Consider the following 10,598-nt stretch of genomic DNA (forward strand, 5'->3'; position numbering starts at 1 on the left):
TTAACTGACTCCAAACACTGGCTGGGATTGGGTCTTGAAACCTAACCCTTACTAGTTGTGCAACCTTGGGTAAACCATGTCAGCTTTTTGGGCCTCGGTTTCTTTCCCTGTGAAATGAAGGTCATCATTTTTCTGTAGGGCTGTTGGGAAGTTGACACGTGATAGCACATGTGAAATATGTGGTACTCTGCCTGGCCCGCAGGAGGGACTTGAAACGTTAACAATCATTATTGTTACCACTGATGCCCAACCCCAGGCTGGCACGGAGCAGGTAAAGAGGAGGCAGAGAGTTTTGCAAGAAACCCTCCTGCTCAGGTAGGGAATGTTAGGGAGAGCAGATCATGAATTCCTGCAGGTAATGAAGGTTCCTGCTGGAGGCTGGTCATGCCTATAATATTGCTCAGAATCACGCACATCATCGTGTCTTGTCTTCACAGTAACTCTTTGTTGTTCAGTTACTGAATTGTGTCTGACTCTGTGACCTCATTGACTACAGCACGCCAGCCTTTCCTATCCTCCTTTATAGGAGTAAACTTTCTCCTACAGTTTACTCAAATTCATGTCCATTGAGTCAGCGATGCTATCCAACCATCTCATGCTCTGTCACCCTTTTCTCCTCCTGCCTTCAATCTTTCCCAGCATCAGGGTCTTTTCCAATGAGTTGGCTCTTTGCATCAGGTGGCCAAAGTATTGGAGCTTCAGCATCAGTCCTTCCAATGAATATTCAGGGTTGACTTTCTTTAGGACTGATTGGTTTGATCGCCTTGCAGTCCAAGGGGCTCTCAAGAGTCTTCCAGCACCACAATTCAAAAGCATCAATTCTTTGATGGTCAACCTTCTTTATGGTCCAACTCTCACATCCATACATAACTACTGGAAAAACCATAGTTTTGACTATATGGAACTTTGTTGGCAAAGTGACATCTCTGCTTTTTAATGTTGCCAGGCTGTCTAGGTTTGTTTTTCCTTCCAAGGAGTAAGAGTCTTGTAAGGTATAATAACTCTTACAAGAATGGAATTATGAACTCTATTTTACAGATGGGGAAACTGACTCCCAAGAAGGGCAGTTGGCTGCCTCAGGTCACCCTGAAAGCTCATGAGGAATGGGGAGGGGAATCTGAAGAGATGTTGGGTTGATTCCAGAGCTTTCCCACCTGACTGAGAAGCTGACTCCAGAGGTGGGGCTGGGCGGGGCTGGGCCCCTGAGTAATTCAGGTAAGAGTCAGCTCTGGATTTCCAAATAGTGGGTGGGACCCATCTGGGGTGAGACCCCTCCAGGAGCTTTAAAATCCAGGTCGTCACTAGGGATTCCAGTAGAGTCTCCAGGAAGAGTGTGTGATCAGGGTGGAGCCTGGGGTGGGGCTAAGCAGAGGGAAACCCCACCCCATGTCCGAGGTGGGGAATAGGGAAAGAGGTCCTTGCCACCTGAGCTGGGAGGGTCTCAGGGCCTGGGGTGGAGCTGGGCCTGTGAGGCTGTTAAGGGTGCCTGCCGTGGGCTCAGCTGGGAGAGTCAGAGAAACTGAGGCAGAGTACTGACACTTCCGGTCATTGTCACAGCAGATGGAGGGGGTGGCAGTCACCTCGATGAGGCTAGCCCTGGACCCTTACTCATTCACAGAAGGTCCATATTTTTTCACAGATTCAACTGCTCAGAGGCTCATTCATAAATCTGCGTTGGTGGACGCCTTCTCTGTCCAGGTCTTGTGTTTAGCCCTGGGGATACGAGCGTGACCAAGATGCCCGCAGCCTAATAAGGGGCAGAAAGGGCCCACACGAGCCAGCGTGCTGCCTGCTCTGACCAGAGGCTGCCCTGGAGAGTCCTCAGAGGACAGAAAGAGGACGAGGTGTGTCAGGAGACGCTTCCCTGGGGACACAGAGCTGGTCCTTGCACAGCGAACAGACGTTCACCATCGTGAGGGTTAAGGAAACCCCCTAGATGTGGAGGTTACAGGCTCTGGAGTAAAAGAGCTATGGCCTTTCCAGGGTTGGGGTGAGGACTGCCTGGGACATCCCCTTCCCCGACCCCGTATGTAGCTGCCTGCAGGCTCTGCTACAGACATGCATCAAACACAGCGAGTCCAGATTTGAATGTGAATGCCACCTACCAGAGCCTGCTCCCCAGCCCTGGTTCCCTCCCTGAGTGTTATCACCATCCTCATGCCAGGAACCTAGGCATTCTCCTTCACGTCTCTCTTTCCCTGAAGCTCCGGTGCCAATCAGTCACCGTGCTCTTGCCACCTTCTCTCTCATCTTCCTCGCCCCCTCACCCCCTTTCGGTGTGGTCCTGTCCCTGGGGGGCTGCCTGGGCACCTATCTGCCATCCTGCCTATGGTGTCTCCTTCACTGCATCCTTCTCAAGACCTCCAGCTCTGGTCACATAGCCTGGCCACAGTGAGGGTGGAATCCTCCCACGCCTCTTCTCAGAAACCATCTACTTTACATCGTTCAAATGGGGAACCAGAGGCCCGGAGAGGTGCCGACACTTGTCTGAGGTCAAACCGGGGGAAGAGAACTTGAACTCGGATCTCTGACTCCCAGGTTCTTTCTCTCAGTGCCAGGGCCACACAAGTGCTGTTCCTCTGAGTTCCGGAGGGTGGCTTGGGAGTGAGGAGTCAACAGAAGGTACAGGCTGGGGAACTGGCTGTGCTCCTGGCCTGAAGGGAGGGAGGACCCAAGTGGAGATGGGGCTTCATCCAAGCCCTTCTTTCTTCATCACAGTACCCCCCCCTTTTCTTTGGGCAACTGGACCCCCAAATCTCACCCTAATCCCATTCCTCTGGCTGATAGCCCAAGTTTCATGTCTCCTTGCCCTGTCCGGGTAGTTACTGGGGGCTCTGGATCTGGGTGGGGGATCCAGATGCCCCAGCACCCCAGGGCCCCAGGCCCTCTACTGGCTCCACACCCTCTGGCATTTGCCCTGGCATTTGCTTGCTCTGTCTCTCCAGGGCAGCTGTCTTTTGTCCCACTGGAGCAAGGGAACAGCTTGGGTGGTCTCTGCAGCAGGCCTCACTTCTCCCATGCTTCTCTCTCTGCACCCAGAGATGTCTGGGAGCCTGCATACAGACCTTTGAGCCCTCCCTCCTGGCCTTCCGGGATCTGGTGCTCACAGGATGGCTGGGTATGGTGGGGAAACTGAGGGAGAAAATCTGTGGACATGGGGACCAGGAGACTCTGTGGGACCCAGGGTGCAGCCCCCTCTTCTAAGATTGGTTCCCCCAGCTACAAAAAAGAGGAGCTGGATGCTGGGACTCTGTAAAGTAGGCAGTGGGTGTGCGACTGGTGGAGCGTCCACCCTGGAGCCTGAGTCAGGAGATCTTTGAAAAGAATGCTTCCTGGTCATGGGTCACCTTCTCTGTGCTACGCACTGCATCAGGAAGTTTGTGTGCATGACCTCATGGAAACTTAAAACCGTCCTCTGGGTTGAGTTTTATTGTAATAGCATCCTTGCCTTAGAGACGAGAATACTGAGGACCAGAGAGATTAAGTACCCGGTCCAAGGTGGCTCAGTTAGTAAGCTGTAGCATCTCGATTTGAGTTAGGTCTCCTGGACTTGCAACCTGTGCTCTTCCTTCTGGCAGTAGAGGTTCAGGCGATGGCAGGTGGCCTTGGAGGGCAGGCTTTCAGTCCGTGGGGATCTGGGGGTAGTGCATTTCTCATCCAGGACGTTACATGAAGACCAGCCTGGACTGCTCTTTTTCCAGCCTCCTTCCACCTGGGGTGGGGGTAGGGGACGGGTATGTGGTTCTCAGCAGCAGTTTCTAGTTTGAGATACCCCCAGCTCTGCCCTGAAGCCCCAGGTGGTCTCAGCACTGCACATCACCTCTGGTCCTGTTTCCTATCTTACCAAATGGACACAATTCTGGGGCTACTGGGTTTTAAAAGCTCAAGTGTCTCAAAGATCGCGGGTGAAAAACCCACCTTAGTGGCCTGGCCTGTCACAGAATAATTAATAAAATGTCTTGGCTGGAGGCAGAGCCAAGGAAGTAAGTGGGAGGCAGCGGAGGTGACAGCTGGCTGGAGAGGTGGAGCCAGGGAATGGGTAGGGAGGGGGCGGGCCCGAGGGGCCGGAGCTCCCGGGCAGAGTTAGAGACGCACTCCAGGAGCCTGAGTCTGTCTCCAGCACGCAACGGCCATCCTGCACCATGAGCCGTAAGTCCGGCCCCGGTGCCACCGTTTTCCTCTGTGGCCTCCCCGTGGGGCTTTGAATGCCAGGCTCAGCCCTTCAACTCTCTCCCTTCGCAGGGCAGAGTATCTCGCTCCGATTCCCGCTGCTTCTTCTGCTGCTGTCGCCATCCCCCGTCTTCTCAGCGGACCCCGGGGCGCCCGCGCCAGGTAGGCGGCCTCTTTCCTGTCCCCGAAGAGCCCCGGTCCTGCGTCCCTGGCCCGGCACCCCACACCCCCTTCTCCCCTCCCGCCCGCCCAGCTTCCCCTTTCAGCTCGCAGTGCCTGGGAGGAGGGAGGGGGCTGTCTGTCGTGGGATGCGGGCTCTCTGCAGACCCCCGGGGATGTGGCCTGGGCTAGGTCCCCACGGGGTTCTTTTTGCGGGGGAAAGGGCAGACTGGGATCTTGGGCGGCTTTGGGAAAAGGGACCGCGTCTCTCCAGGCCCCCTCACCTGTTCTGGGACCTCAGCGGTCCTAGCCGACTCGGTCCCCAACAATCCTCGCTTTTTCCCCTGCGGGCCCCTTTCGGAGGAAGCCGAAGGCTCCAGGGGAAAGCAGGCTGGCGCGTTTTCTTTTAGCCTTTAACTTTCCAGGACCTGTCCGGATTCCCAGCCCCGGTGGAGACGATCTCCTTGGGTGAGGACCCCGGGTACACCCGCCATTCCGGAGAGAGTGGAGGGGGAAACACACATACAGGGCTGAGCTGCTTCCTCTGGAGACTGAATCTTCACCGGGGAGGCCCTCACTGCCCGATGAGTTAAGGGAGGCTCAGGTTGGGGCCATAGCGCCCTCAAGCTCACCCAGAACACGGTGGACTCAGGGCTGGAACTTTCTAGGCGTTTTGCAGCGTCTTTCTGCAGAGTCCTCCCTGCCCTCATCTCTCCCTGCCAATGGACCCCCGTTTCTTCACCCCAAAGATGACCGGGAAAGTCTGATCTTGGAGAATTCCCCTGCCTGACACCATGCATGTGCGAGGTTCCAGGTGGAGGAATGCAGCTCTTCCTTCCCATAGCCTGCCTCCCCACGCAGTTTCTCTGTGTGTGTGCGCACGCGCACATGCAAGGTCTGGACAGAGCTTCACCAAACTATGTGAAACCTCCCCAGGGTCTCCATTTCTCATCTGAAAAATAGGGGTAGGAGAGGATGGGGAGTGATCTGAGCTTCTGTTGTGATGCCCAGAAGAGAAAGAATTTGGTGCTCAGAGGAGAGGGGAAGGACATCTCTGTGGACTGGGAATCAGACCAGGCTTCCCGGAGGAGGGGGTTTGAGTGCGCGGCATTTGGGGAAGCCAAGGAAAGGGTGCTTTAGGCAAGAGTTTGGGCATGTGTAGAGGTCTAGTTTATCGGAAGATGAGGAAGAAGACTCCTGTAGCCAGCACTTTACAGTTTACAAAACCTAGCTGTGGGCATCTCTGTTGTTGTTCATAGCAGCCCTGCCAGGGAGACATTAGTCCCATTCTACAGAAGGGAACTCTGAGGCCCAGAGGGGTGAGCCATTTGAGTCTGCTGACATCAGAGGCAGAGCTGACCCGGTAGCAGAGGCAGGGCTGACCATGCCATCTTACTGGCCTGTTGCGTTAGCCCCTAGACCAGCCTGGCAGTTCCTCTGAGGCCCCATTCAGCCCCATCCAGGCCCCCAGGGCCCCAAGGCTCACCTTTCATGTCCTCCTGTGTCTGTTCACCAGTGCTTAGTGAGCCATGGTTGTACCCTTTTGCTTTTAGCCTTTTCTGCTTATCTTTATATTGTAAGTGTTTAAACAGAATTGTGTTTTTCATGCCACAAACATTCCCAGGGGATTGCTTTATGCCAGGCCTTGGCTGGAGCCTGGAGGCTGAGCTGGGAGGAGCTCGCAGGCCGATGGAGGAGACAGAAATGCCCACAGACTGGCATCAAGGGGGTCATGGCCATGACTGAGGGAAGCTCAGGGGTGTGTGGGGCTCGGGGGTGGGTGATGATTATCTCTCAGGTGTGAGGAGTTGCAGGAAGCTTCTTGGAGGTGATGACATTTGACCTGGACCCTGGAGGAGGTGGTGAGTGGGAGGTAAAGTGGTGAGGTTTTACTCTCAAACTCTGGAAGGGCTTTTCCAGGCAGAAGCAAGGATATGAGCAGAAGCCTAAAGGTCTGAGTGATGGGAGCGGACAGGCACAGGAAGCCATAGGACAGAGGCGGACATGGGCCTTTGGATGCAGAATGAGGAGTGGGACTTGGGTCTCGGGATATCCCCTGGGAGCAGGGGAGAGAGACGGAATGGATGACTTGGAGGTGAGACTGGAGGCTGGAATACCATAAGGGAGGCTGCTGCAAGCGTCGAAGAAAGGATGGAAGACGGGTCGGGGATAGGCTGGAGGCCTCACTGCCTTCCCATCACCGAGTCTCTGGGTGAACCGAGGTCCAAAGTGCCCAGACACTTACGAGAGGCATCTGCCCTGAAAAGTCAAGCCCTGTGTCTAGTCCCCAGAGTGGCAGCGAAGGCTGATCCCCCAGGAGATGAGGTCTTACCTGGGGGCAGATGGCAGGGAGGACGCTTCTTCTGCCTCTCTTGGGATGGGCGGTGGAGCCCGGCTCAGAGGACAGGGCAGTGCTGGGGTGTCCTCGATGCTCAAGTCATCCCTTCCAGCTCCTAGACTTGGATGAGTGCTCCCTCCTTGGCTAGGGATGGGGCATGACCTAGCCGGAGCTCCATGCCAGGTGGAGCGGCCTGAGGCCAGCTAACCCTGGCACATGCGGCAGGCTTCCTGCAGCCTGCCTCCTCCTATCTGCAGCACCAGCTGGGGCTGTGGGTTGGGAGGGGGCTTCCTTTCCAGCTGGGCTCTTCCGGCTGCCAGGGCCTGGTGCGGTGGTCCCTGGCCACTGGCTGCTGCTCTCGCTGCATGTAGGGGCTGGGCCCCATGCCTGGGCTGCTCAGGGCTCTTTCTTTCTCTTTGGCTGCCAACCCCCTGGAATTCCTCTAAATATTATTCTTATGGAATTTCAGTACAGCCTCTTTAATGGGCCCTCTTGCTGCCTGGTGCCTCTGCCTCCTGAGAACTTGGTGTTCCCTCACTCTGCCTGGAATCCTGACTTCTGGGCTGGGGAACGCTTCCTTGCCGAATCCTCAGAAAGTTCTGAAACCAGGCGGCCCCAGACTGTCCTCATTGGTGGAAATGTGTGTGCTATGAGCTTGCTGATCAACCCCACCTCTGGGGTGGCTTAAAGACTCAGAGCAAGCTGCCCAGTTCTCTGCTGATGGGGGGCGGGGATCATGTTGATGCAAGGAATGGAGATGTTTGGAGATAAGTTGGCTTTATCCAGAGTTGAGAAGAAGAGAGAAAGAGAGGGAGGTTTCCTTAGAGCCTGTCTGTCCCCTCTCCTTCCTGGAAAACACTGAAAAATGAGGCCCACAGGACACAAGGTATCTGCCCAAGGACACACTGTGAAGAGCAGGCACTCTCCCATGTATCTTCATCCAGCACCTTCTTGGTTCCCGGCCCTGTGCTGGGTGTGGGGACTCCAGACACTTTACACTCAGTGTCTGCATCTCCCCAGGTCTCTCTCTTGATGGTTTATTGTACAGCATGTCCTTCACTGGACACATGAAAGCATGTGGGATTTAAGTTAGACTGAAGGAAGGCCTTCCTTTGTGACTAGTTCCCAGCGCTCTAGTGTGGCAGGGGATGGTGATTCCTCTGGAGTCCTGGTTTCATTCATTCAGGATTTTCAGGTCCACCTTGAAGGAAAGGTCACAGACCTGCCTCACCTGGGGTCATCCCCAGCCTGTGAAGCAAGGAGACTCGCCCTCCCTGCATCCCTTCCCCAAATTCTGGCCTGGGCACCTCCAAGAGGAGGAAAGGAGGGGAAGGGAAGCAAGTTCAAGTCTTGCCTCTTGTGACTTTGAAGCAGTGGGGCTTGGATGAGCCTCCTCATGAGTGGTGGTGGCGGGGGGGGGGGGGGGGGAATCTCACCCATCCCCAGGAACAGATAAGTGAGGTGGATACACAAGGTTGGAGAGTCAGCAAGAGCCCTGACTTCCGGCCTGTCATGACAGTCCAGCTGTGGTCAGCTTGGAAGAGGGCGGAAAGTGACACCCATTCTCTTCTCTGCCCACCCTGACACCCTGGGGCCCCCAGCGACAGCTGCAGTCCTTGTTGAGAGGGGACTTTTCCTGCCCTGGGGCCACTGGTGTTTATGGAAAGATCTTGGAGGAGGAGGAGGGAGGGAAAGTTGGGCAGCTGGTCCAGCAGGGGAGGGGCCTCTCCTGGTAGGAGAGGGATGCCCTGGGCAGGAGCTTCTGAGTCTGGGGGGCACGGCTCTGCTGCTGCTGGGCCCCTGGCAGGAAGCTCTCAGGCAAGACTTCAGAACCAGCTGTGTGTGTGTTTGGGGGTGGGAGTTGAGGGAAGTGGATAGGGAGATGAGAGAGTCTCTTTGACCAAGCTTGGAGTGGCCGGTCTCCTCACTTCATTTTAAATTCCACAAACATTTGTTAAGCTCTGGTCAGCATCTGGATTTCCTGGATGGCTGGATCTCTCCAGGACCTGGGGTTGAGTCCCAGCTGTGCGCACGGCCTCTGGGAGAGGGGAGAAAGCCCAGGAAAGCCCTTTCTCTTGGAGGCTTGTGGTGGAGCAGAGCAGGTTGGGTTGGGACCTGGGGCCAGGGAGAGTGGAGTATGAATGTCTGGGGAGGCTTTCTGGTGCATTCGCAGTGGGCTGGGTCGGGTAGCTTAGGAGGGAATTGACTTGGAAGGAACTGCAGCCTGGCTCAGGGAGGAACAGAGCTTTTGGCTTTGGAGTTGTGAGATGGGCTGCCCCAGGACCAACTGGAAGGACTTCTTGAGTTGGGTTTGGGATCCCTACTGGCGGAGGGATGGGGAAACAGCCGAGAAAGGGCTGGGCCTCCGTTCCTGTACCAGCTGAGGGCTAGAATGATCTGCGCACCAGGGTTGGGAGCTGGGCAGTGTGGAGGCATGGCAGAACAGCAGACTGTTCTGAACAGGAGGGAGAGATAAGTTCAAGATCTCCGAACCTGCTGCAGGGCTGACCCAGAGCTCCTTGGTGTTTCTGGGCCTGTGGCTATGGGAGGGGGAGGTGGGTCCTACCAGGCTCCTGCCTTGGGTTCCCCCTGCACCTGCCTGTTCGCCTTTGTTGGTCTGATAAGGTCTCTTCGTCCAGACTTCTTCCGATTGGTTCCTTCCTTTTACACCCTGCAGGGGCCACAGAGATGCTATTGTGGGGCCAGGGGGAGTTTCCAGGGCTTAAGCAAAACTATTTGCATGATTCTGTGGTGTGAGGAGACCTAAACCAGAGGGTCGTGCCCTCTGATCCCAGCATCCCGAGGTGACTTCTTGGGCTCCTCATGCCCGTTGCTGCCCTCTTGACCCCCTATAATCAGATGCACAAAGAAGTGGAGTTCCGCGTCATGTTGGCTCTGAGCCCAGAGAAGGAAGCACATTTGCAGGAGGGACCTGGCATTTTCTGTGTAAGGCTAGGGAAGGAGCTGCTGCCAGGAGCTGGGTGCCCTGGGTCTGCAGGAGGGCTGACTCTGTTCCATGGTCTTGGCCAAGTCGCCACCTCTCCCTGAGCCTCTGTGTCTCTCGCTGAGCCCTGAATGAGCACCGAGCGAGCTCCAAGAAGTCTCTGACCTGGCTATTGAACGATCACTGAAGCTGTGGTTGGGGAGACCCGGATTAGACACAAGTAGGGACTTCCTATTGACTATGCCAAAGCCTTTGACTGTGTGGATCACAATAAATTGTGGGCAATTCTGAAAGAGATGGGAATACCAGATCACCTAACCTGCCTCTTGAGAAATCTGTATGCAGGTCAGGAAGCAACAGTTAGAACTGGACATGGAACAACAGACTGGTTCCAAATAGGGAAAGGAGTACGTCAAAGCTGTATATTGTCACCCTGCTTATTTAACTTATATGCAGGGTACATCATCGGAAATGCTGGACTGGAAGAAACACAAGCTGGAATCAAGATTGCTGGGAGAAATATCAATAACCTCAGATATGCAGATGACACCACCCTTATGGCAGAAAGTGAAGAGGAACTAAAGAGCCTCTTGATGAAAGTGAAAGAGGAGAGTGAAAAAGTTGGCTTAAAGCTCAACATTCAGAAAACGAAGATCATGGCATCCGGTCCCATCACTTCATGGGAAATAGATGGGGAAACAGTGGAAACAGTGTCAGACTTTATTTTCTTGGGCTCCAAAATCACTGCAGATGGTGACTGCAGCCATGAAATTAAAAGACGCTTACTCCTTGGAAGAAAAGTTATGACCAACCTAGATAGCATATTCAAAAGCAGAGACATTACTTTGCCGACTAAGGTCCGTCTAGTCAAGGCTATGGTTTTTCCTGTGGTCATGTATGGATGTGAGAGTTGGACTGTGAAGAAGGCTGAGTGCCGAAGAATTGATGCTTTTGAACTGTGGTGTTGGAGAAGACTCTTGAGAGTCC

The 10,598-nt window shown here is 54.8% G+C and overlaps 1 protein-coding gene across 2 annotated transcripts in view; it reads left to right on the forward strand.

Annotated features, from left to right (window-relative positions):
- Window positions 1-4,038: 4,038 nt before the first annotated feature.
- Window positions 4,039-10,598, forward strand: part of PTGS1 (prostaglandin-endoperoxide synthase 1) — a 30,672-nt gene continuing 24,112 nt past the window's right edge. For both annotated transcript variants that reach the window (XM_040225049.1, XM_040225050.1), the window contains exons 1-2: window positions 4,039-4,149; window positions 4,243-4,332. In XM_040225049.1, coding sequence (XP_040080983.1) covers window positions 4,143-4,149; window positions 4,243-4,332 — 97 coding nt within the window. In that variant the 5' untranslated portion in view covers window positions 4,039-4,142. The remainder of the gene's footprint in view (window positions 4,150-4,242; window positions 4,333-10,598) is intronic.

This window comes from Oryx dammah, unplaced genomic scaffold (genome assembly GCF_014754425.2).
Source record: "Oryx dammah isolate SB20612 unplaced genomic scaffold, SCBI_Odam_1.1 HiC_scaffold_25, whole genome shotgun sequence".
In the NCBI taxonomy this organism is placed as follows: Eukaryota; Metazoa; Chordata; class Mammalia; order Artiodactyla; family Bovidae; genus Oryx; species Oryx dammah.